The sequence below is a fragment of the Myotis nattereri genome, assembly GCF_964212035.1.
Source record: "Myotis nattereri genome assembly, chromosome: 10".
NCBI classification, from domain to species: Eukaryota; Metazoa; Chordata; class Mammalia; order Chiroptera; family Vespertilionidae; genus Myotis; species Myotis nattereri.
In genome coordinates, this window is record NC_138085.1 from 71931254 (window position 1) to 71958887 (window position 27634).

At 41.5% G+C, this 27634-nt stretch overlaps 1 protein-coding gene across 2 annotated transcripts in view; it reads left to right on the forward strand.

The window, feature by feature from the left end:
* RBKS (ribokinase) overlaps positions 1-27634 on the forward strand; it is a 72472-nt gene that overhangs the window by 10727 nt on the left and 34111 nt on the right. For both annotated transcript variants that reach the window (XM_081100975.1, XM_081100976.1), the window contains exons 2-5: positions 6972-7104; positions 19721-19784; positions 20872-20934; positions 24173-24337. In XM_081100975.1, coding sequence (XP_080957101.1) covers positions 6972-7104; positions 19721-19784; positions 20872-20934; positions 24173-24337 — 425 coding nt within the window. The remainder of the gene's footprint in view (positions 1-6971; positions 7105-19720; positions 19785-20871; positions 20935-24172; positions 24338-27634) is intronic.

The following is a 27634-nucleotide window of genomic DNA, read 5'->3' on the forward strand; positions in this document are numbered from 1 at the left end:
TTCTCCTACCCTCTCCTTTTGTAGCTTCTGGTTCCAAAATTAGCTCCTCTGTACCTTCCTTCCAAGTTTCTATTTTTTCTTGGGACTTTTCTCAGCTGGGAGTAAATATATATATATATTCAAAAAATTATATAAAGATATATTTTCATTTTTAAATATATCTTTAATATTTTGACCTATAAGCCTCTCCTGATGCCTTCTGTACTCAATCCTTTATCCCACACATTAAGAATGAAGAAAGATGTGGACACTTATTGTCCCCATTATTCTGACCATATTCATGTCTAATAACTGGTTTACATTTCTCCTTGGGCTATAGTTGCCCTGCCTCACCTCACCATATGACTTATGTACATTGGCATCTATCATCTTTTGAAGTATAGACCATTCATTCAAACAATATTTAATTCTTAACCATGTTGGAGTAACTAGTACCAGACCTACCTTCCCACCATAAACAACTAGAAAATGGGACATATATGAAACAAAATATATGAAGCAGCCATTTCATCTATTGAACAACTCATATGTTATCCAGAAGAGAAAGAAAACAAATAAGATGGTTCCAGGAGGCTCATTACTGGCCCAGAGAGGAAGAACTCAAGGAAATCATGGCAGTATCCGTGAGTTGAGGAAACTAAGTTTATAGCTTAGGGAGACTCAGGTGGCTAGAATTTATGGGAACGTGTGCTGGAGAGGAAGGAGCTAATCAGGGAAAGGTCCAGAAGTCTGCAAAGGAGTCCCCTTAAGTCTGTTACTAAATACTAAATGGAATACATAGGGAGAGACTCCACAAAGCTGGGCAGCTACTGGAGAGTTCTAAGCTGAACATTTCCCAGAAATCATACAGGAATGGGAGGTGCTGAGTTCTAACTAGCCAGAGAGCCTTCCGTAAAAATCCCAGAATATCCACAACTTAATAGAAGGGTGAACTGCCCTAAAGGCTACCCTAAACTCACCTTAACAAATCTCAAAACTATCCTCAGAAGAATCAGATCTTCAAATTACTTAACTGCCTGGAAAAAAAAAAAAAAAGTCCTACCTTTTGGAAAAACACAAATTAAGATATTCAATGATGTAATAGTTGCAATATTCAGCATCCAATAAAAAAAAAGCATTAGTCATGCAAAAAAAATCAGGAAAATGTGGTCCATAACCATATAATTTACAAACCTCAGAAGTCAGAGACCTGGAGAGATTTAGAGATTTCTCCCCTGGACACATTTATTTACATTCTAGAGGTTGTAAACCTAGAGACCTGCCCCACCTCTTGAAAAGATTTCATTATATTACAAAGCAAAGGTCAGTAGGTCCTCTTCACCCTCCCTCCCTCCTCCCCCTGCCCCTTCCCAGTGGAAAGGAGGAGCAGCAGCTGTGTCAGCTGTCCTATATAAACTCCAAAAATTCATTATTTTGAGGTTTCTCTCATCGTGTTACCCTGTTGGGATTGGGACAGAGAAGTAATTAATGCAATTATGAGTAAAAGGCTGTCTCTGATCCAGAAACCTAGTGTTTCTTGCCATAATGAATGAATACATACTTAACAGAAATTAAAATAGGAACCCGGAGGTCACAGTTCTATTCAGGTCAGGGCACATGCCCAGGTTGCAGGCTCAATCCCCAGTGGAGGGCATACAGGAGGCAGCCAATCAATGATTCTCTCATCATTAATGTTTCTCTCTCTCCCCACCCTCCCTCCCCTTCCTCTCTGGAATCAATTTTTAAAACGTTGAAAAGGATAAAATAGAAAGGAGGTATCGCCTATATGGTAGCTGGGAAGGCCTCTCTGAGGAGGTAACATTTGAGCGGAGATGTGAATGAAAGTAAGCCATAGGAGACCATACCCTGGGAGAAGACCATACATAACATACTCATCTTGTTGGCTCTCCTAAGTGCCTAGCCCAGTTATTCATACAGAAGCAGAATTTAGATAAATAAGGGTCAAGGATATGGCATTCTGAAAGGCTGGCCACTTCTGGCTAGAGGATTGTTTTTCTATTCTATAAATTCAAGAGTAGCTACATCTGCAGGCAAATGACTTTTTAGCCATAGACTAAAAGATCGGCTAGAAATCAAACTTCAGTTAACAACTGTTTTAAGCATAATTCATGTTTTACTTCCTTGAATAAATCATATATATGTCCGCAAATTTAGGGTTAGGAAGCACGGCATGAAGTTTCAGTTGGGCAGCTAAGTTCTTTTTACAGAGGTGGAAAGAGATACTAACTTGGTTTGGAAAGTACTCTCCTCCTTGTAAATGTGGCATACACAAAGGCCGAGAAGAGCAGGTAGGGCTGGAGAGCACAGGCAGGAGGAATAATAAGTGAGCGCAATGAATTTTAATTGGGTCATAACTAATAGTACGATCCTTATGCTAGTTGTACGGTGTGTCAGAAGCTTGTAGCCAGAAGAAGAAAGGATGGAATGCAAAAGGCAGCATAGCCCGGACTCTGGGCCGAACCAGTTATTAGTGTGACCTTTTTGGTCGAAACCCTTCTCATCTCTATTTCACCAGGTCATTCCTTTCTCTGCTATGAATCATCTCAGAGAATCTGTAACAAGCACATCATTGTCAAGAAGTTAAAAGCAATGATAAGTTGTTCTGTTAACACCTGTCAGTGAAATAACTCAGAGCACAAAACCCGGGCAATTGAAGGAGTTGACAAGTATTATTAAACCTGTTTTGCAAGAGAAGAAGCTGGTTCAAAGAGGGAAAAGCTGTCAAAGGTAATACAGTCAGTAAGAGGCTCGGGCCTCCTGCCTTGAACAACCAGGCTGACCCCGCGGCCTCTTGTGGCCCAGGAAACCGGAGGGCCATCCATGAACAATTACCGGCGTCTTCTGCCCAACTTTAAAATGCCGTGACCTTTTTAAAGCTACGAATAGGTCTTAAAATTCAAGCATAATCCTTATGACTGGTTTTCTCTGTTTGGGCTTTCTCCCTCATTCAGAAATTTATACTATGTTAAATTATTAAATGCTAGCAGTGCATTTCTCCCAGTACTGCTTCCTTTTTATTTCTTCTTTGTGCACGTCGCTTGTCTGTCTTTGGCACCTTGCTAAACCTCATGTTTGAATTGAGGTGAATCACAGTAAAGCTTTCATCCTGGGGATGAGGCTTTGTGCAGTTTCTTCCTTGAACCTGAACTTAATTCCATGATTTCATTAAAGAAAAAAGATAGGAAAGCCTGATTTAAAGTAAATTAGGATTTATAATTCGGAAATGCTTCTTCCTTTTTCATAACTAACTTTTTAGTTGCTCTCCACTCCACTCTATTTACTTCTACAAAAAAATAAACAAGGAATAAACGGTGTTAGTGTGGGTTCAACAGAAAGCAGAGCATAAGACAAACGCTTAAGCACAAATACTCTATTCAGGACTCGGACCCAGGGAGCAAGAGCCAGAGATGGACAGGGAAAGTGAAGCAGAGGAGTGGGAAGAGCCTTACAAAAATGCCTGACATGTTCAAGTTGGCTACCCCTATGCACAACTAGTTACTCAATCCTGCAGGACGGCCTGAGGAACTAGAAACCCAGGAGTGGACAGGGTGGCACTGTTAGGCTGCACCTGCAAGAAGCCAGCTGGAGCCCAGGAAGAACCAGTGGCTGGAAGCAGATGCAGGCAGGACAGATGACTGAGGTAGTAAGAATTGGTCTCCCGTAACACACAACTCTATTCTCGTTGCTTCCACTTCCGCGCATGAGGATATAAAGGAAACATGAGCTCTTCTTGCTCCGCACCCCCACCCTTCTCATAGATACTTGTCATTAACATTTCATTGTCTATGCTTTTACATATCATCTGAGACCATATACGTGTATCTTTTTTCCTTTTAAAAATATGAATTGGATCATACTAATCTTGTTCTGTGACCTGTTTTTTCAACTCCTGTGTTCCTTGCATCATGGTTAGCTTTTTCCTCATCATCGGCAAGTTGATTATGCCCTATAGGAAGTAGACTGGAAAACACTGACTTTGCATTTTGGAGTTAATGCATTAGTGAAGGAATGATAGTATGAGTTCCAGTTAGAGTTCTTGCTTGTAGAAGAGGAACGCTGCTGATACTGGGCATGCAGTGGGCATGGTCTGGTAAAACATGGAATTGTCATCATTGCCAGACAACTGGTCATCCCTGCCAATCTCCTCCTCCTTCCCATTCATCAGCACCTCCACAGCCTCAATTCAGAAGTAGGAATGGAGACTACACAAAGGAGACACAGAGAAGATATGTAGGAGAGGAAAGATAATTTTCTCTCCACCCTTCTGAGTTCTTTGACCGAGACCCCTGTAATAGACCAACAAGAGAAAAACAGAAGTTTATTAACATGTGTCCCTCATTATACATGGGGGAAACCCAGGAAAAAATGAGTAACTCCCCAAGGTGACTTCAAATTCAGGATTAAGTAGCATTTTAATAGGGGAGGGGAGGGGGGGTAGAGCTTTTAAGAAAGGTGAATGGACCCTTGGAAGAAATGGGAGGTACGACTGATAGGCAGAGAAGGGAAGTTCAGGGAAAGCTTCTCCCTGCATTTGCTGTTTCTCAAGTGCCTACAGCTCAGAATTATATACCAAAGTGGCATGTTTTGGGGTGTGTCCTGAACTCCTACAGTCATATTTTGGGGTGGCATATTCTGCTACCCTTGAGAGATAAGGGGAGCCACAAAGATCTGTTCAATCAGCAAATATATTAACCCCATATAAGTGACAGGCACTAGAAATAAAGTGGGGAACAGACTGTCCTCAGGCAGAGAAAGTACAATTGGGAAAAGAAAGAGAAGAGTACGGCAAAGATGCAGAAGATAAAGAAAAAAGAATTCCCAAGGAGTGAGGAATGCCAGTAGTGGCTACACCAGTTCAGTGCTTGTGTTAATATACATTATTTAAATCCCAGCCATCTGCTCCCACATCAAACACACACACACACTGTACCTGATTTCACTTCTCCCCCACATACATGCATATCCCAATAATAATATGTTGATATGTTTTTTCATGGTTTCCCACAGTTGATCATAAATACACTTGATTCAAACCAGTGGCTTGTGACCCAGATCTAAGTATAAATTTAGTGGAAGTCATATATTTCTTTAGTGACAGTCTTACTAATTAAATTATTTGGTCTGTTTTTTGCCACATTGGATAGTTTTTCTTTTTAAAGTTGTTAGGAATGTTGTTTATAGCAGCATCAATAAGCCAAGAATTCACATAGTTACTCAATCACACAGATTACTCATCATTGCCTGTTCATAACAGAATCCTAAAATGTTTAAGATTTCTGATGCAAATCAAAATCTCATCATCACTTGTCATTGCTAAATTAAATGACAGGATAATAACGTTACATTAAAACCATTTTTCCCTTGATTGAGTGCCTTTTTCAGAAGTGAACCTTGTAGATGTATATTTTTTTCATCGGTACTATAAATGCGTTTAGAATCCGAGATAAAAATAGAATTGAAAAGGGGAGGAGTGGAGTGGGATGTTTTCAAATTATTGATGAATCTCTTGAATCTCAAATAACCATATTTGACAGTGCAATGCTAGGGAATGGAGTAGCTCAGTTCAGTTTGAGACTTTTAGAGCTACAGAAAGGAGGTTCACAGGTTGGACTTGGTCTTTATTGACACAATCATGCGTTCCTGCCAGTAGTCATATGGCATCCCATTGCAAACAGGCTGTCAGTGACCTGTAGGAACTGGCATTGTTCCGTGACTCTTATACGAAAAGATACTGCTTTTGGATAGACCACAGTCTCTACTGGAAACGAACATAAATGTCTAACCTAAAACAAAGTAGGTGCTCGGTTGACTTACCATGGTAAACTTCTCTCCTGGCCTTTCTTTCCTGCCTAAAGCTAATTAACCTTTTTGGTCAGATGTGCCACCTCCCCATCTGCTCCATCTGGCCCTTGGCCCACTTCTTTGTGGCCAATCAACCAGTCCTCATGCCGCTGAGCCCATCTTCTTCACTTGCCCCTCCACCCAGAACTCCTTTTCCATTTTAAAGTCTTCTGTCCTTCAAAGACTTTGTTTCCTCACATCTTCCACCTGGACTGTTAGGAAAACCATATACTGGAGCAAACTTTTTACTTGTACTTTTTGCCTCATTTAATGCTACCTTTAAGCAGTAATGTGTCAGTAATAACCTGTTAGTAAAAATCCTTAGTTCTTGAAGTTGATGAAGGTGTAGACTGAAACAACATTGGCTAACAGTTGACAATAGTTGAATCTGGGTGATGGGTATAGGGAAAAATCAATATACTATTTTCTCTAGTTTTATGTGTTTGGATTTTTCTGTAGTAAAATGTAAAACTAAACTTAGCTCTAATCCACTTTTTTAGTCAGTGCATGAAATGGGTAATATAAAGGATGGATTAGGATGAAACCCTGAACTGCCATCCGAATACCCCACTCCTATCCCACCCTCCAGGAAACAAGTAAGATTCTTTAGCTCCTGGAATTGCAGCTTCACTCTTCTCCTGAAGTCCTGAACATGATTACCAAAATCCTAGTTCCCTTCCTGCTTATTAAAGCAACCAGATAAGTCTGGACAGAAGCACACATTACCTTGGCCCCATTTATTAAGTCCCTCTGTGAGTAAATCTCTGTGCGGGGCATTGGGAAGGAATATGAAGTTCCTTCCCTCTGAGAGGTCCCCGAGATGTAAAGCAGGCTCCCCTGAACGGCCCTGATGCAGTGCAGACCCCAGGAGCTGTCATCTGAAGTGGGGCTATGGGAGCACAGGGCAGTGGGGGAGAGGAATCCTGTCAGGCAGATGCATTCTCAAAAGTGATGCAAACTACTGAAGGTTGTCCAAAAGGAAAGGTCCTCTCCCTCCCCTGCTTCTGCCTGCGGTTCTGACTGCTTAGAGCTCCACCCCACAGCCTTCCCTCTCTCTGCTGAAGAACTTAAAACTGACTGCAGTTACCAATGTGTGTTTTTTTTTTCCTTTTCCTTTTAACTTATGACAGTCTTACTTCTCGTTTGCCAAAAACCGGAGAAACCATCCACGGACATAAGTTTTTTATTGGCTTTGGAGGGAAAGGTGCCAACCAGTGTGTCCAAGCTGCTAGGCTTGGAGCAAAGACGGCCATGGTGTGCAAGGTAAGTGCCAAGCCCAGTGGAGAGTATTCTAAAGGCAAGAATATGGTTTTAGGGTTTGAGTTCACTGGTTTGTTTTTTTTTTAACTATTTTAAAATGAACAATTCAGTGGCATTTAGTATAATCGCCGTGTTGTTCAACCACCATATCTATCTAGTTCCAGAACATTTCCATCATTCCAAAAGAAAGCTCCTTACATTAAGCAGTCGCTCCCCATTCCCTCCTCCCCGTGGCCCCTGGCAACCACCAATCTACATCCTGTCTCTATGGGTTTATCTATTTCTGACGATTTCCTATAAATGGAATCATGTGAAATGTGACATTTTGTGTCTGGCATATTTCACTTAGCATAATGTTTTTAAGGTTCATCTACCTTATAGCAAGGATCAGTACTCCGTTCCTTCTGTGGCTGAATAGTACTCCATTGGCTATGCCACAATCTGTGTATCTATTTATCTGTCGGTGGGCCCTGGGGCTGTTTCCACCTTTTGGCTCTTGTGAGCACTGCTGCTATTAACACGCATGGACATGTACTTGTTTGAATGCCTGCTTAATTCTTTTAGAAGTTCATTGGTTATAAATTTTTAAACAGGAGAGAGTAATCTTCCTTGTTTTTTATATTCATTTCTACCTCACTGGATCCTCTGGGAAGTAGCAGTCCTCAAATAACACTGCATTCCCTGTAATGAAAGAGTTTCTAACTAGAGTGTGAGGCGAGGAGAATTAGTCTACTCTGACGGGTTTATCTAGTTCAGGTTCTAAACAACAGCATGAGTCCTACTGTTGTTAGCAGGGTTTTTTCCTTAAATATTTTTTAATAAGATTTTTTTTTTATTGATTTCAGAGAGGAAGGGAGAGGGAGAAAGGGATAGAAAGATCAATGATGAGAATCATTGATGGCTGCCTCCTGCACACCCCCTACTGTGCCCTGACCAGGAATGGAGCCATGACCTCCTGGTTCATAGGTGGATACTTAACCACCGAGCCACACCATCTAGCTGTTTTTAGCAGGTTTTATCACAGCAACACAGCTTTTGGAAACTTGGATTAATAACGGTGATTTACTCATCTCTGAGTTTTTCCCCTCTAATGCTATATCTTGGGTCAGAAAGGAATCTGGGCCTTACTGAACTGCACATCACTGATCTTTAGGTGTAGTTTTGTGTTCGGGTATTTAAAGAAAACTAAAATACGTATTCCTATTTCCATCATCCACTAAGGTGATCTCAAAAGTAAATCAAACAGAATTGACTGCCAAAGGTTCAACTTTTGCATCTTTAATGAAATTTTAAGATGCTATCATCCTACTGTTACTGGTATAACAGGAAAGCTAGACTGGGTCTGCATAGTGGAGGATAAGAAAAATATGAGAAATTTAAAAGAATGAGCTCTCTGCTGTGAACTGGGTAGATTTTACCAAAATGTCTCTGAAATATCACTTCCCATTACATACAGCACTTTCTTCTCCAAGGGAGTCTTTAAATGATGCATAAGCTATACAATTATCACTTCATCTGCTAATGAACTGTAGCTTTATTTCTAATTGATGATTAACATGACATAATTCTCATCTGGCTATTTGATCAAAAACATCTCTTGAAGCACAAGAAACCCTCATTTGCTAAGGTTGAGCTCTTGATAGATTTAAAATATCAATTAGTCAGCAATTAATTATTGACGACCAATATTATGTGCTAGGAATTACGGGGCTTAGAGAGGGAGCCAATTAAAAATGTTAGGCTTGATCCATCCTCTACCTGATTAGAAATGAAGGGTTTGGGGAGAAATAAGATGGTGCTGACGGAAGGGGCTTGGAAACTAGAAAGAGGATATCATTTCCAGGCTGGGAAAACCTGGAGAGAGACTTGGGGTTGGAACAAGGTACTGAGAATAGCCATGGGGAGATAGGAGTTCCCTAGAGCTGGAGCTGTTAAAGGAGAGAGATTAGAGAGCCCCCTCTTGCAAGTTTTATAAAAGCTATTCATTTAGCCATTAAAGTCAAAATTGAATGTCCCCTAGGATCTCATCCAACTCAAATGTTTGCAGATTGGTTTTATTTTAGGTCAATTTGAGGCAGAGAGAGAAATGCAAAATAGAAATATTTGAATTGTGGGACTGACCTTGGGATATGAATGGTGAAACCATAGAAGTGGGTCTGAGGGGAACAGAAGGCAGAAGGCTGAGTTTGGGGAAATGTTCTCATTAGGAGGCTGGTTAAAGCAAAGGTGCTGTTTATTTTATTCTGGTGTGTGAATGATTTTAGAGAGGAAGGGAGATGGAGAAAGAGATAGAAACATCAATGATGAGAGAATCATTGGCCGACTGCCTCCTGCACACCCCCTACTGGGGATCGAGCCCCCAACTTAGGCATGTGCCCCTGACCAGAATCAAACCCAGGACTCTTCACTCTGTAGGCCAGCACTCAATCCACTGAGCCAAACCAGCTAGGGCTATGCTTAGGCTTCTTCACAAAAAAATAAAATCTCTTTTCTAGTAGAAGTTATTGTTACCCATTAATCATGCTATTTCTTCCCACTGTGAAATATATTTTAATTGAGCAAATTAGCCAAACTGCTTTATGGCAGTTTTTTAAATATGACAATTCCAAGTAGAACCCAAAATCATTAAATTACTCAAGATAAAAATGAACAGATGGAACAAAAGAAAAACAGAAATTTTTGTATGGCTTTCTTAGCAACATTAACTTACCTATTACTGCCCTGCAAAAAAAAAATAAAATAAAATTCAAACTCTAATGAAGTAAGACTGTTTGATGGCTTGTGCAAAACATCTTATTCTGAGCTAAGGAGAAATATTCATCAAGATACTGTGGCAAGGACCATTAAGCAGGAGTCCATCAATATGGGTACGGTGAAATGTGTACAATGGAACACCAAGTAGTTAAGAGTTGTATAGTCAGTATTTAACTGAGTCATGGGCCAAGGCGACAGTCCAAGGGTAACTGAAGATGTTTTGAGATTACAATCCAGGAAAATGAAAGTCTTCTGCGCAGGGCAAAGAACCTGCTAGCACACCGTTCCTAGGGCTACACCCGATTTAAGTGTTTCCTCCTCCTCCCTTCCACTGAAGCCAAACGTAAGAAATGACGACGATATCTCTAACCATCAAAACCTGGCAGCTCAGGAGCCCCTGGTAGAATACAGAGCTCGAGGTGCAGCAGCCCAGCATGAGCCCAGAGACCCGGCTTCCTGTGTGAGTGGAAGGAAGCCACAAGCAGGCATGGACCCACGCGGCCCAGATCGGAAGTCAGCAAGCAAGGGCCTTCAGGAAATTACCTGGTTTTGTTTCTTCAATCGTGAGACTAGAGTAGACTCTCTAATATAAGTAGTGTTTTCCATTCAGAATGGCCAGGAATGAAATCCTGTGACAGAGGCATTACGTTAGAGCAGTGCCACCTACTCACAGGCTGCAGACTGTCACTGGACTGGACAGTACAGAAATTGAGCATAAACATAAATATCTAGAGCAATTTGACAGAGTAACTTTATAGCTGGTGAATAGAATATACATAATATTATAATATAAATTAGGCCTTGTATTTCGTATGACTTTGTTTCATTTCATTGTTATTATATTTTGCAAAATTATTAGTCTGCATAGGTTGAAAATGAGAAAACAGGCTTCACAAGTCAGCTTGAAAAGCAGTGTATTTGAGTACCCATCATCTTAGTCAAAAATTACCTTCTATGTTAAGATTACAGTGGGACAATCAACTAATCATGCATTGAGATTTTAATTTTCAAAGATCAAAAATTGGGCACCAGTCTTTCCAGGTAACATTCAATGAAGTGCAATTTGTCCTTTCCTGACATCCACTGAAAGACAACTGGCTAACGCTAGTTGGCTACGTTGATTGGACCCTAACCAAATACATAAAATATGCCTCATTTTAAAAGAATGGAAGAAATCATTGGATTATCACAAACCCACTCCCACACTCAGATAAGCAGGCCTGATAATGGTGATGGTAAGGTTACCTTTGTATATTAAAGGCCATTATTAAGGTAAACACCATTTACCTGGGATTTAAACAACCAGCAAGCTTAAAAAGCTGGGATTTTATGTATTTTCCTTTCATCTTTTATGATAAAGCCACAAATGGCAAGGTAAAAGTTAACATGCGGGATTTATTTTTAAAGCAACTGCTGCGTTTTGTTTCACGACAGCAGATTCAGCTTAATCGTCTAAACCTGCTGCTCATTTTAACCCTCAGCCACTGAAAGTCACAAAATATCTTGAATCACAGCCTAGTTCAGCCGTGGGCAAACTACGGCCCGCGGGCCGGACCCGGACCGGCCCGTTTGAAATGAATAAAACTATTGAAAAAAAAAGACCGTACCCTTTTATGTAATGATGTTTACTTTGAATTTATATTAGTTCACACAAACACTCGATCCATGCTTTTGTTCCGGCCTCCGGTACAGTTTAAGAACCCATTGTGGCCCTCAAGTCAAAAAGTTTCCCCACCCTGGCCTAGTTTCAGCATTGATTATATTTTCCCGTATTCTAACTTTGAAAATCAGTAACCTGTTTTAATATATGTGATAACACTTTTTAGCAGACTATTTAATTTCTATGACCTCAGGTAAGAAATGTTGGTCCTCTATGTTTTGACATCAATTATATGTTAATGGGTGGAATCACTCGATGTTTTCTGCCATTCAAGGACTCCAAACAGCCCATTCCTCCGCCATTTGAAATACAGGTGTTTATTATGATCGTGCTAACTGAAGTCCCCTCCTCGGTGTTAGGCCGTTGTTCTGGCCCATGGAAGCCACTGACTGGCTCTCCCTCGATGCAAAGAGAGTGAAGGAAGCACCTCAGTACCCTTAGCTGGAGGAAGTGCTGCTGATAAACGCAGCCCTTTTGCTTTCCATGGTCCTCATCCACATCCCTCTACAGCGGCATTGTCCATTATAGTATCACTACCCACATGTGGCCATTTAGATTGAAGTGTAATTAAAATAAAACTGAAAGTTGAGTTCCTCAATCACACTGCTCCATTTAAGTGTCTGCATTGCACAGCTCAGATAACAGAACATTTCATCATTGCAGGAAGTTCTACTCAATGGCGCAACTCTAATCTCAGCATTGCCCTGAGCCTGGGGTTGCCTGAGAGCACCTGGGGTTCTGCGAGTTCCCTTAGTTTAAGTGTGAGGGGTTGTCCACAGTTGCTGAAGACCTGGACTCTTTCACCTGAATGGATACTCACAGACCACCTCAGACTCTGAAGTTCCCCAGAATCTTTCTGCCCAGAAGCGCTGGCTGCGCTGCTGCAGCTGAATGTACTGGATGGAGGGCCTTCACATGGGCTATTAGGAGCAACACCTTGGAGAAAACCTTTCTGCAGCCACAACTACAACAGTGCGGGTGCTATACAGTCGTGTCCCTTTCTGAACGATAAACAGGCCCAAGGAAAACGAACAAATAGGCACCTAAGATGATCAAATACTCACACGACAACTTTAATGCACAGGCTTAAGGACGGATAAATGTATGCTAAGCTAGGGTCGCCAATAAGCTTCTAGGAAGACTAGACTTTAAGGAAGATTCTTTAGGCAAACGATATAAGATGGTATTCAATTAAATGCTTAATTATATAGCATCCATGAAGAAGGCTATAGGAATTCTGGAAGTAAGAGTAACAAGGGGTAAATAGGAAAGGTAGGCCTTAAGCTGATGCTTGAAAAAACAAGTGAGGTTTGATGAAGTGGAGGAGAGAGGAAAGGACTTCTAAGTTCTCAGAAGTGAAGGCAAGGATACAGTCGTGAATATATTGTATTCACATAATGTTTTAACACAGTCAGATGATAATGTCATCTTAATAGCGCCTCTACCGAACACTCTGAGAAACATAAACCCAACTAGTTTTGCCAAATATGAGCTTTAACAGTGGTTCTCAACCTTCTCTCCCTTTAAATACAGTTCCTCATGTTGTGACCCAACCATAAAATTATTTTCGTTGCTACTTCATAACTGTAATGTTGCTACTGTTATGAATCGTCCTGTAAATATCTGATATGCAGGATGGTCTTCGGCGACCCCAGTGAAAGGGTCGTTCGACCGCCAAAGGGGTCGTGACCCACAGGTTGAGAACCGCTGCTTCAGAAGGATAGAGGTGGAAGAAGCCTGGGCCACATCAAAATGAGACTAGTCAGCAAACACAAGCCAAGGAAATCTCTCGGGCTTCACAATACCTTGATCCCAATGTTGGACCCTGATGGGCTCCTCGCCCCCAGCAGATTCTGCAGGTCACACTTCCCCGTGCTCCCACTTAGGGGACTTACCAACCTAGTGCCAGGCAGGACTGTGCTCTCTCTTCACTTCTTCTGTGCACACAAGCCTCTACAGACACCTCCCACTTTAATCCTGCAATCAGCGGTCCAACCCTCAACTGGAGTTCACACATGGTAATCACCTGGGGAGCGTGCCCGGTCCCACCTGTAGAGGCCTGATTCAACTGGTCTGGGGTGTACCCTGGGCATCGGGATGTTTCCAAGCTTCTCAGGAGATACTGATGAGCAGCTAAGGCTAAGAATTATTGGGTTCCTTCCTGCCAGAGATAACTCACCCCAACCAGTCCCACCCTACAGCCTGGCTCAGATGGAACAATTTGCCCCAAAACGTAGGAAAGAATTTTAATTAGCTTGGTAACAGCAGAACTGAAATTAGATTCCAGGTTTCCTGACTTCCATATGCACCATTCTGCCTCATGGCCAAGATTCTTAAAGTTTTCATATCAACTTGATAGCCAACATGTGACCAGGAAAACAGGGAAGCCTCCAAAGATCCCCATGAAGCGTCCTTTGGTCCTGGTTCTGTCCAGGTTCTTTCATTCGTATCACTCACTGTGCTTTTCAAGACACTTGCGCTCGCTCTCAATGGCAGAAACGACACCCTTGCTTGGGTTCTGCTCCTCTGGCTCTGGTTATCAATTTCCAGTTACTGGGGAAGAGGCTTAAATTAGAGTCAGAAGCAAGCAAATGGGACTGGATGGTGTTTACTTCTCACAACCTTTTTAAAAATAAATCCGGAAAAATACATGAATGTGTGAGAGGTTTTAAGGGTGGGGACACAGGGAAGGTGGCATTCTTTTAGTACAAATTGCACATGTCATCTGTGCAACTCTATAATGCAAAAGAAAAAGAGGATCCTTTTAAATAGGACTCGGATCCCCATTGCTTTTTGTCCGCATTTTGATATGTAATTTAGATCTACTTAAAGCTTAACTATTACTCCCAAGGCAGAGATACCCTCCCAGTTGGCTATATTATTCTCAGGAAAGTAGCGGGATACATTGAACAGCATTCGCTGCACCAAACCATTAACAGAGATGTTATGTTTTTATTAGAACAATAAGAGTAATAAATACAGTCTCATTTTAAAAATTATTTAATGTACCCACATGCTTGCTTCCATGATCAAATGCTCCCCTGTTTGAAAATAAGAAGCCACAGGAAGAACTGAAGCATCACGGAGAACAAGATGGACATGAAAGTAGTTTGTGAGACTGAATCCAAGCAGCGGGAGCCCCTTCCCCCAAGAGAAGCAGCCTGATGATGATGATAATGACGAAGGCACCAAGCCCAAAACGGGATTTTATGTATTTTTCTTTCATCTTTTATGATAATCCTTTACAGCTCTAAACGTACTTTTATGCACATTATTTTACTTTATCTTCACAGCAAACTTGCTGTGGCTTTCCAGATAAGAACACTGAGCCTACAGAGAATTAAAGCGGCTCGCCCAAAACCACACAGCTAGCGTGAGGGGCTTCCATGACACAGAGGAAATACTGTCTTCCCATTCTCAGGCTTTTCCTCACTTCTTTCACTTTGTAATGACCTGGGTGATGCAAAGTTAATGGAGCTTCAGTTGACTTCTCTTAATCCTCAGCAGTCTTGTTACTTTTCCATTATTTTTTAGTTACCAGATTTTTATTTTTTGACAAGAGAATATCAAAGAAGGCAAAAACACAGTATTTTGTCCCATGTCTCACATAGAGTTTAGAAGACCAGCCAACAGATTTGCCAGGAAATCACTATTAGAATAAAGCTGGAACCATAACCATCACCCAGGGATGTAGCCAATCAGACGGTGCCCTGAGCAGGAAGAAGACAGGCAGCTGCCGCAACCTCTAAAATACAACTACAGCAAGTCTGCAAAATGCAATTACCTGAGCATGAAGTCCTTCCCAATTATGCCTCTGATGCGCATGCTGTTCCACCTGGTCTGTCGGATTTCCCTCCAATAGTATCAGTTTCTTGAGGGCAACGAAACAATTCCTCCTAACCCCTGCACTTGCTAATGTTTATATCATCACCACCATTTATTACCTGCCCTTGATAGTCACCTTCAACAGACCTTTCCCATATAAAAGTGATAGGAAAGGGAAGAGAAATTTCTTTGCTTTACTTTGCATCACGCCCCACATGCCTAGGGAAGGCCTTTTCTCAACCCCGGAACATTCTTATAATGATACTTTCCCAACTCTATAATACCCTGACTGCCCATGGGAAAGAGTTAAATAATGTAAAAAAAAGATGAGAGAACTCGGCTCAGCTCTCAAGAGTCTTCTGGTATGAACCTTTGACCTAGGAAATAGGATGCTTTGGCACTTACTTGCCAGACAAGGGAACAGCCAGCCTTCCGGGAAGGAAACTCTTGATAGATGGCCTCCTTCCACAGGGAACTCTCCCCACAGCAACACTGGAGTGGACACTCTTCATTATAAAGACAGAGATTCTGCTAGGGAGAAGTTACTACAGATTGTTTGAGATTATTGCCTAATCAGCATTTGAGCCAGAAAGGAGCACAAGGAAAGGTGTTCTTTTGCAGAATAAGGTATCAAAAGTGGCATTTAAATCAGGGGTCAGCAAACATGATCCATGGGGCAGATCTTGCCCACTACATATTTTTGTACATAAAGTTTTATTGGAATACAGCCACATCCCTTTGTTGACATATTATCTTTTTTTTTAATATTTTTTATTGATTAAGATATTACATGTGTGTACCCTCTACCCCCCCCCCCCGCTCATCCCCTCACCCCCCCCCCCCCCCGTTGTCCGTGTCCATTGGTTAGGCCTATATGCTTGCATATAAGTCCTTTGGTTGATCTTTCCCCCTTGCCCCCACCCTCCCCTACCTTCCCTCCAAGGCCCGACAGTCCAATCAAAGCCTCTCCGTCTCTGGATCAGTCCTTGTTCATCAGTTTATGTTGTTCATTATATTCCACAAATAAGTGAGATCTTGTGGTATTTATCCGCTCTCCAGTTCCATCCATGCTGTGGCAAATGGTAAGAGTTCCTTTTTCTTCTTCCTCTTCTTAAAGAATACCTTTCAGCATTTCATATAATCCTGGTTTGGTGGTGATGAACTCCTTTAGCTTTTTCTTATCCGTGAAGCTCTTTATCTGACCTTCCATTCTGAATGATAGCTTTGCTGGATAAAGTAATCTTGGTTGCAGGTTCTTGCTATTCATCTCTTTGAATATTTCTTGCCACTCTCTTCTGGCCTGCATGGTTTCTGTTGAGAAATCAGCTGACAGTCGGATGGGTACTCCCTTGTAGGTAACTGACTGTCTTTCTCTTGCTGCTTTTAAGATTCTCTCTTTATCTTTTGCTCTTGGCATTTTAATTATGATGTGTCTTGGTGTGGTCCTCTTTGGATTCCTTTTGTTTGGGGTTCTCTGCGCTTCCTGGACTTGTAAGTCCATTTCTTTCACCAGGTGGGGGAAGTTTTCTGTCATTATTTCTTCAAAAAGGTTTTCAATATCTTTCCCTCTCTCTCCTTCTGGTACCCCTATAATTCTGATGTTGGTACGCTTGAAGTTGTCCCAGAGGTTCCTTACACTATCTTCATATTTTTTGAATCTCTTTTCTTTTTTCTTTTTCGGTTGGGTATTTTGTTTCTCTGTATTTCAAATCTTTGACTTGATTCTTGGGATCCTCTTGTCTGCTGTTGGATCTCTGTAAATTATTCTTTATTTCAGTCAGTGTATGCTTAATTTCTAGTTGGTCCTTTTTCATGTCCTCCATGGTCTCACTATACTCCTTGAGGGATTCATTAAATTTATCGGCGGTTTCCATAAAATTCTTGACAAACCTTATAAACGTGGCCTTGAACTCTATATCCAGTCGTCTGCCCTCCTCCGTTTCTGCCAATTGTGACCTGTTTCTTTGTCTCCGCATTTTGGCTGCTTCCCTGTGTTGATAGAGTGGCCCTGCGCGCCAGGTGTCCTGTAGGGCCCAGTGGCTCAGCCTCCCCAGTTACCTGGGGTGGACACTCTTGGTGCACTCTTGGTGCCTTGGTTGTTGTAGGACCACTGGGAGGAATTGACCTCCAAGCCAATTGGCTGTGGGAAGCAGCTGTGTCTGAAGTGGGAGAATGGTCCCCCTCTGACCACTGGGTACAGTGGCTCCTGGATCTAAGGAGGTGCTAATTCAGCCCCTGCCTGAGGCCACACAGCCGGAGCCACGAAGAGGCTCAGCTGTGAAGCAATGCAAGCCGCTGTGGGGCCTTGGGCCTTCTCTTGGAAGTTCCGGGTCTGCCTGGCTGGGCTGTAGTTAGGTACATTCACATGCAAAAGCCTCTGCCGCAGCCTGGGTGGGGCGGGGTCTCAGGGAGTCAAAAGGGTGGAGAAAGAAGCTATGGCTGATTCTCCGCGCCTGGAGTCGCGCGTCTCAGTGTCCCGGTAATGGCTGCAGGCACCTCTGAGGGAAATCCGCCCTCAAGTTCGCCCGCTGCCGCCTGACAGAGCAGCCTCTCCCCGTATGAGTCCTGGGTCCCCAGAGACTTCCCGGAACCGGAGTTCAGAGCAGTCGGGAGCTTGTGATTCAAAAAGACAGCCGCGTCCTCAGGTGCCACCACCTTTCCGCGCGCGCGAGCCGCCGCCGTACCTCTGCACTCAGCCTCCGCAGCTCCTCTGGCTCTCAGCGTGCTTTTCTTTTCTTCTAGTTGTAGAAATTACACTCAGCCAGCCTTCCTGTTGTTCTGGACGATGTTTGCTCCGTCCTTTGGGATATTTTTCAATTGTTGTGTGAGGCGACTATTTCCCAGTGTTTATCTATGCCGCCATCTTAGTTTCTCTCTGAAGTACTGTGTCTGTTGACATATTATCTTTGGCCGCCAACTCTATAATGGCAGGGGTAAATTGTTGTATAAGAGGCAATATGGCCCACAAAGTCTAAAATACTAGCTATTTGAAAATAAAGAATAAATAAATAAATAAAATATTACCTATTTAATCCTTCACAGTAAAAAATAGTGGCTAGCCCTAACCAGTTCGGCTCAGTGGATAGAGCGTCGGCCTGCAGACTGAAGGGCCCCAGGTTCGATTCCGGTCATGGGCATGTACCTTGGTTGTGGGCACATCTCCATAGGAAGTGTGCAGGAGGCAGTTGATCAATGTTTCTCTCTCATTGATGTTTCTAGCTTTCTATCCCTCTACCTTCCTCTCTGTAAAAAATCAATAAAATATATTTTTTAAAAAATAGTGTCTAATCCCTGATCTAGACAGTCCACATGCTCACCAGGAAATTTTATTGTCACTCATTGCAGATCTTGACTCAAGTAAATGTCTAGGTTTCTTTCTGTTGATATATCCAGAGAGGAACAATTTTCTGTGGGCAAGCAGAACACACCAGGAGGGGCTGAGACCTGGACAGAGACATAATCCATTGCTGTAGTGCTCACCTGCAGGACAGAAAAATAGAAGTATAATTCAGGAATGATTCCAACTATATGACACTCTGAAAAAGATAAAATGATAGAGACAGTAAAAAAGGTCAGTGGTTGCCAGGGGCTGGGGGGTAGACAGCGATGAATAGGCAGAGCAGAGAGGATTTTTAGGGCAGTGAAGCCATTCTGTATGAGAATATAATCATGGATACTTGTCTATACATTTGTCAAAACCCATAGAATGTACAACACCAGAAGGAACCCTAATGTAAACTATGGAGTTTAGGGAGTTTGGTTGATGTGTCAACATAGGTTCATTTATTTTATAACTGTGCCCCTCTGATCACGTTGCCTATGAGTGAACGAGGAATGCATGTCTAAAGGAAAAACTGAAGTATCATTACCAGAATGGATGCAAGGATGCAAAAACAAAGAAATTCCATTATACTAAGGTAGCAAAGGCTTTTTAAATTCCCTCCTGCACTCCATGTCAGGGTCCAGGGAGAAGATATGAAGATTCTAAGACACCAGGCAAGTCATTACAAAGATCCTGTCATTTATAGTGAAGTATGAACAACTGAGACTCTTCATAAATATTGAGGATAGTTGGGGGTGGACAGCCCTGTCTCAGTGGGAATTTCCACATGATCAGATCAAAGTGAGAGTGAACCTATAGAACTGGTAAGCATCATTAAAATGCTTCACATTTTAAGAAGGCTATAAGTGGAACATTAGTATATAACAATTCTTTGGGCTGAAACCAAGTCTAGCAACATACATTAAGAAGATTAATTAGTTAATGTTTATAAAGTACTGTGCAGATATGCCCTTTCGAAATGCTAAATATTCTAAAAACTACATTGTAGCATTTTACTAAATGCAAAAGATCTAATGTTCATCATTTCTTTGGTACAGGTTGGCAAAGATTCTTTTGGCAATGATTACATAGAAAACTTTAAACAGAATGATATTTCTACAGGTAAAATTTCATCTTTTTTAAAGTTGGTTTTTATAACTTTCTTCTGTGATCTGATTACAAGAAAAGCTGAATATGGAATAGAATTATTAGATCCTCCCCTGGTGGCCAGGGAATTTTTATGCATAGCTTTGTCTAGTCTTGCTTAAATAGCCTATGGTTAATTCTTTCATGTACATTCCTCCAGATAACAGGTTACAAACCTTCAATTCATGGAAATGTTTCAAAAGCAGGTGACAAGAGAAAATAGGTGCTACATTCACAGAAGATATTTTAAGAAAAATCATTAAGTATCATAGCTGAAAATGATCTTAGAAACCATTGAGATCTGATACTATCTATAAAAATGTAATATGCTAATTAGACCAGACATCCTTCCGGAAGACCTTCCTGATGAAGCCGGGGCTGCGAGGGAAGCCCAGGTCCCGGGTGCCAGAGGGAAGCCGATGCAGGCAACCGGGGCAAGGAAGGCCTACTCTTGCACGAATTTCGTGCATCGGGCCTCTAGTTATTTCATAAGAGAGAACACCGAAGGCCAGAGAGGTTATGAATTTGTCCAAGAGCACAGCCAGTTGTAGCTACAGCCAGGACCAGAATGCAGGTCTTTGGCCCCAGTTCAAGGCTCTTTGCTGCTGCCGAAGGCTGCCTGGTCAACATCACCATTTACATGCCAGGCCATAATTCTTGATGAGATGCAAAGCTTATGAGAATGAAGAAAAACAAACAGGTTGATTTTATAGGTTTAACCTTTAGTCTTTCACTCAAGTTTGTCATTTCTTTCACTGAATATGGTAGTGCAGGGAAATGCATATGCATACAACTATGAATAATTTGGGGGAATTGGAAGCAGGGTGGTTTGTTAGATTGTTACTAATGTAAAGAAAAGGTGCAACTAAGTATAAAGATTTGTATTTTCCTCATTGTATAGGTGATGAGTATAAATTAGCACTAATTACTTATTTCTTTTTTATCATTCCAGATGATTAAAAAGATTAAAAAGTTTCCTAAGGCTTAGTGGTGCATTGAAATTGTTAAAATAAATTATCCAAGCCAGGCTGTGTATACGTGATTGTAATTTTTTTTCCTTTAGAATTTACATATCAAACTAAAGATGCTGCTACAGGAACTGCTTCTATAATTGTCAATAAAGAAGGTATGTGTTTTGCATATTGAAGTGTCGTTTCATAAAACAGTGCATTTCCAGAACTAGAACAGAAGCATCAGTTTTTATCCTAATCTTATGGATCTCTTACCATACCCACCAAGCCTACAGCATGGTCTTTCCAGCCTAAATATAAATGTTTCCCTTACTTATACACCCCAGGCTGCTCATTCAAATATGAAATTGTCCATCCTATACATATGAAGCATTATATAGTTGCCTCAAAATAATCTTTATATCCTGTAACACCCCATTACCCTTCATGTGAACTCAGAATTGATATTTGTCTCTAAAAGCAGTTAAGTATTCATCTGTCATTTCAGTTACACCAGGTAAATAAATGTAAATAGATAGGTGCAAAAGAAAGTTGATGAATCATATTTATAGAATATTTACTGAGCAAATGGCAGCAACTAATTACTTCTAACATGTCGTTAGTGTTCAATTTTGTCTGCTCTTTAAACAGCAATCAAATCTCAAAAGTCTATATATACAACTGTGTCTGTCACAAGGCCTTGCAATAGTGAGACATTTGTCTTTGAAAAGAGTAACTTCCCTTTGCCCTCAAGTAAAGTTTTTATGATTTCTGCCAACTATTTTTAGTATAAAAACACCACCATACAATTTTAAAAATCAGAATTAATATTTAGAATGGCCAAGCATTTTATGGGGCACTTAGGACAGAACCTAGAGCATTATGGGCAGTCAGCGTGCATTGTGTTAGCTTAGGATTTGTCACAATATGTTTTTAACTTATACTGCAGTTTCACAAGATCATTTCTCACAGAAGACACCATATTTTTACCTTTAGTGATCCCAGAGTTGCAGTGTCCCACTTAAAGACAGTCAATAAAAGTTTTCATTCTAACAATAGTCTGTGTTCATTACTGTAAGCTACCTCTTAAGTGATTATTGCTGCCAACAGCAGCTCATTCCCTGCCTTAAACCTCTTTTTTGTGTTCTAGGGATATCTTTGAGTTATGTTTCTTCCTTGTCTGGGTACAAAATACTGCATTTTTATGCAAAGATATAATTTAAATTTTGTATCAAGTGCCTATTATGTCTGTTTATAGTGTCTGGTAATGCCCTTAAGAGTATAGGTGGTGCCCAGTTGGCATGGTGTGGCACGGTTGAGCGTCAACCTATGAACCAGGAAGTCATGGCTAAATTTCCAGTCGGGGCTCATACCCGAGTCACTGGCTTGATCCCCAGTTGGGGGCATGCAGCAGTCAGCTGATCAATGATTCTCTCTCATCATTGATGCTTCGATCTCTCTCCCTCTCTCTTCCTCTCTTAAATCAATAATAAAAAAAAATTTTTTTTTAAGAGTATAGGTGGTAGTAGAAGAGCTAATCCAAATACTCAGAGCAGCTTCTTTAAATGAGTGAGTAGCAGGTCAAGCAGAGAATTCAGTTTTCATACGTTAAAGCAGAGGCATGGGTGAGCTAGCCACACGGCAGTGCCCACCCTACAGCGGTGTGTGGGGCTTGTTGCTCATCAGCCACGGCCAGTCCAGAAATGCAGATTCAGGAGTCAGCAACACCGAAGCAGCAGCTGACTCCAGCAGAGTGAGGTCACTGAGGAGAAAGGGAAGGAGGTGAGCTGTCTTTCAGTGTGTGGTACTTTGAATTTTTCCAGCACTGAGATTGGGTTTACGCTGAACCCATCCCCACTTTATTAAATCCTCCTTGTGGCCAACAAACACATCTGTGGTAAGATGATAGGCTAGCATGTGTTCTGTGTTCGGAGGTAATTTTAGGTCATGTCTGCACAAGAGCAGCACGAGCAGCCTGCGGCACCAAAAAGTACTCCTGCAATTCATCCCACTAGATCAACACTGTCCAACAGAAACACAATGCAAGCTACATGCGCAAGTTTAAGTTTTCCATTAGCCACACTTAAAAAAGTAAACAGAAGCAGGTAAAATTCATCCTAATATATTCCCTTAACCCAATATATCCAAAACATTATCCTTTCAACATGAAATCAAAAAGTTCTTAAAAATTAATGAGATATTTTACCTTTTCTTTGTACTCAGTCAGCCCTTGAAATCTTCTGTGTGTTGTACAATTAAAGCGAATCTCAATTTGAACTAATGCATTTCAAGCGCTCAGTAGCCACATGTGGCTTGTGCTTCTGACCATCATATCGGGCAGCACAGCTCTTGAGAGTTCACCTACCAGATGAAACGTACCACCACACCTCCTGCATTTAGGTCCAAGTGATGGGTATACAGGGTAGGGCAAAAGTCCTTTTAAAGCTGATCGTATGCAAAATAATACAATACCTAATAAATAATAATACAAGAATAAACTCTGTGTTTCATATACTAACAACTCTAAACCTACTTTGGCCCTGCCTATATAAGATTCCTGAGTCCTGCTGCTATTTGATCTGGTATAGACTAGGCCAAATATCCTTCTCTCTACCTTAAGTTATTTAGTGCAATTTTTCATCTGCTAGATATTGCAGAATATGGTTTGATTTACAAAATCACTTTCAGAATACCATAGGGTCCACCTCAAACTTTTTGTATACAACAGAGCATTAGTTTTTAGCATTAGGCGAGTTTCTTCCTGTTTATACTCATCATTATGACACTGTCATTTAGGATTAAGAATCTTTTGTTGTTGTTGTTGTTGTTGCTGTTGTTGATCCTCACCAGAGGATATTTTTCCATTGATTTTTAGAGAGAGTGGAACGGAGGGGAAGAGACATGGAGAGAGAAACATTGATGTGAGAGAGACACATCCATTGGTTGCCTCCCACACACGCCCTAAACAGGGCTGGGGATAGAGCGTGCAACCGAGGTACATGCCCTTGAACAGAATCGAACCTGGGACCCTTTAGTCCTCGGCCGATACTCTATCTACTGAGCCAAACTGGCTATGGCAGGATTAAGGGTCTTTACCACATACATTGTACCAGCCATTTCCCATAAAAGAAAATTTGGTGTATGTTATATATCATTTCTCAGCTAATAGTCTTTGTATATAAGAATACTGATAAAGGAAGTCATTTTTAGATTTTGCTCAAAATGATTAGAATATGAATCATTTACATAAATATTGTAAAATACATTAGGAATTTGAAAATTAACCTAGAAATGTTAAAATTCATAAAACACTTTTCATGTAATGACTTTGTAAGAGTGACTGGAACATTGCAGAATATCACTGCTTGGCTTTCCTATATTTTAACGTAATATTAATATAGAAATTCTTTATAGGCCAGAATATCATCGTGATAGTGGCTGGAGCAAATTTACTTTTGAATACTGAAGACCTGAGAGAAGCAGCCAGTGCCATTAGCAGCGCCAAAGTAATGATCTGCCAGCTAGAAGTAACTCCAGCAATTTCTTTGGAAGCCCTAACAATGGCCCACAGCAGTGGAGGTAATTTTACCTGCTTGTCATTCTTTCTATAAAAGCTTTTCTCTCTGTCTCAATTAAAGTTAACCTTTTAAGCAAAGCAATACTTTTCAGTAGTAAAATATTCTTTCTCCCATCTGTAAGATTCACTGTCTTCTAATTCTTGATAACGTTAGAAAACCTTACAAATAGGGTAAAAGTAACATGAGTAACATTTCTGATATATCCCACAATATAAATCTTCAATCTAGTTAGCAGAAATAATACAGGTAGTAACTAGAATCTCTGAAGCAGCTCCCTGTCCAAGATACAGCCCAGGGAGTGGACCGATTCCCGTTCTGAGGAGCAGAGGTTAAGCTGCATGTCATGTGTAATCACTGCCCAGGTACATTGTGATAAACTTCTCTAGGAATTAAAGGTTAGTTCTTCCTCCTTTTGTAAAACTTTACCATCTTTTCTATGAACAACAAATGATTATTTATATGTAATATTTGCTATGTTGTCAACATCCTTTAAGCAGCTCTTTTGTTTGGTTTGACCTTTGATTTTGGACATTTTGAAGAATGCAAAAGCAGGCAGGATTGTATAATGAAACCCATCACCCAGCTTCAACAATTATCTACCCTTGGCTAATCTTGGTTTATCTGCTCTCCTCCCAGACCTCCTCTCTCACCCCCAGCAAATAACTGACTTTTAGAAATCCAGATAGTTTCCTCTGTTTGTTGCTTTTTTCTTATTGCTTTTCTTATTATCTCTTGTGAGCCTTGTGGTCTTTGCAGGATTATCTGATTTTGCTGAGCTTTGTCTGTTAAGTACATATAAAAATACTCCCCCCAAATAAAAAATATATAAATAAAAATATTCCCCTACAGAATTGTTCTAAGAATGGAATAAAAGTAGTAAGTTTCAGTAAATCCAAATTTTCTTCTCTCTTTTAATTAAAATTGTACAATAGCCTGATCAGCACCATTTGGTCAAAAAAATCAAAACAAAAACTAGCCACTCTAAGACAATGCTTCTTCTTCATATTATGGCAATAGTTCTATATATATTAAGAATAGATAGAAAGAACCACATTGGCTTTTCCAGATAAAGCTTTCTCATCAAGTTACAATAAAAAAAAGAAAAAGAACAGTGTGTGTGTGTGTGTGTGTGTGTGTGTGTGTGTGATTTCTCCCAAACATTTTTAAATGTTTGACCTGATTTAACAATTTTTTTTTATGGCAAAACGACATGCCATGGCAAATTCTCACTGACATTTAACGTATTTTTAATGGACTCGAAGCTGCCAGGAAGAATTCTGAGCCAGAAGCCACTCGGTTGCGTTTTCTCAGGGTCCCAGAGCAAGTGTGAGGCTGTGGTGAGCCTCCGCTGCACTGCACTCATTGACTCGGGGGATGCAGGCACGGCGTGCCACTTCACGCATGCTCCTCTCTTTCCTGGTACAGATCAGAGCATCTTCTTGTGTATCTGCTCTCCCCTTCCTACTACCCCTTGCTCCTCAGAGGTCACTGTTTCCTCTGCCCTAGTCTAGTTCCCTGTCACCTCCCCAGCTTGTGGAGGAGAGACAGGTAGAGCACCCACCGCAGAGGATCCAAACTCCCACAGGTGAGGCTGGCGTTATCCAGATGAGCAGGCAGCCCGACCTGGGCCATTTGGGTGGGGTCCCGAATGCTTCCTCCATCGCCTGCCAGGCAGCTCTTCCAGTTGAGGAGCTACAGGACCAGAAAGGGGGACAGGGAGTGGTGAGCCAAAGACCACTTAGCCTGCTTCACATTTTGCTGAAGAGCTAATATGCCTAAGTATTAATTCTGCATTATCTGATGTAATCACACCAGAAGTAGTAAGCCTTGCATTTGTATGTGCTTTACAGCTTATAAAGTACTTTTATAAAATCCATCCTCAGAAAAACCTTATGGCAAAGATATGGCAGGTATTATTCTCCTGGAGACTGAGACGTGGGGAGGTTAAGTAATTTCTCAGCCAAGGTCATACTTTTAGTCAGTGTAGAAACCAGGACTCCAGACTCCAGGACCCAAGTTCTGTGTCCTAGACCACAGTTTCAAGCAACGTCACAATCCCCTTGATTCTAGCCACTGAGCCTTTACGAAGAGTAGCTCTAGGAAAGTAGAATCTGTGAATTGTAACACTGCCCAACATGGAGCCTAAACTTTGAGTGTCTTGCTGCTCAAGTCACAGAGAAGGGACGCTAGAGTGTTTTCAGCAGTGTGTCCCCACCCTCCCCATGACATGCACACGTGCACACATGTTCCTCTGTCCAGGAGAAGCACTGGTTTGGGAGTCATGAAGCGTCAGAATCAATCACTTAGCAAATGGGGGACATCAGGAAGTCAGTCAGGTCCCTGTTCTGGGCCCCCGTTTCTTCTGTGCAATGAGAACTGAGCTAACATGGCGATGTGTGGGTGGACTGGTCACAGAGCAGAGCAGCGAAGCTTAAAGATCTGTTGTGAGCACTCACTGTCCTCCCCATTGCCCCATGAGGCTGCATACGTGCTAATCAGCGTTATTGCATTCACAAGAAAGACGGTACAGCCATCATCATCTGTGGGTTTATCACAGCTCTTATCTGTACTCACTAGTAATGGACTTTGAATTAAACACACTGTATAAGTAGATTACACATCAGTTGTTAACATACAGAGGAAGCCCTAGCCGGTTTGGCTCAATAAATAGAGCATCCGCCCGTGGACTGAAGGGTCGCAGGTTCAGTTCTGGTCAAGAGCACGTACCTCTGTCGCAGGCTCCACCCCTGGGCCTGGTCAGGGAGCATGCGGGAGGCAACAGATCAATATGTCCCTCTCACATCGATGTTTCTCTTTCTGGGTCTCTCCCTCTCGCTTCCACTCTCTGTAAAAATCAAGGGGAAAATGTCCTCAGGTGAAGATTAACAACAACAAAATTCAGAGGAAGAAGGCCCCTCCATCTTTGTATAGACTGTCTCAGGATTCTCTTGCTATCTTTACCAAAACGAAAGCAGTGATTTTAAAGAGACAGCACCTACAACATAAAAAAACGCAGTGGTCGCCCTCTGGAGCCCCCTCCTCTCTAGGTCACCACGCTGTGAGGCGGCCCCAGACCAGAGCGGGTGCTGCAGCTGCTTGTGATGAAATTGTGCATGTTGGTTCTGGTCTTTATATATCCATTTCAAAGCAAATGAAACATTACAGGAACAATTATAAATAATTGAGATTGGAAAATTGCCAAGATTAAATTCTAGGTAGGGCACAAAATACCTTTTAATGCCACTTTAGTCCTTTTCCATTCGGCAAACAAAACTTCTTGGCTGGCTACCTGGACTTT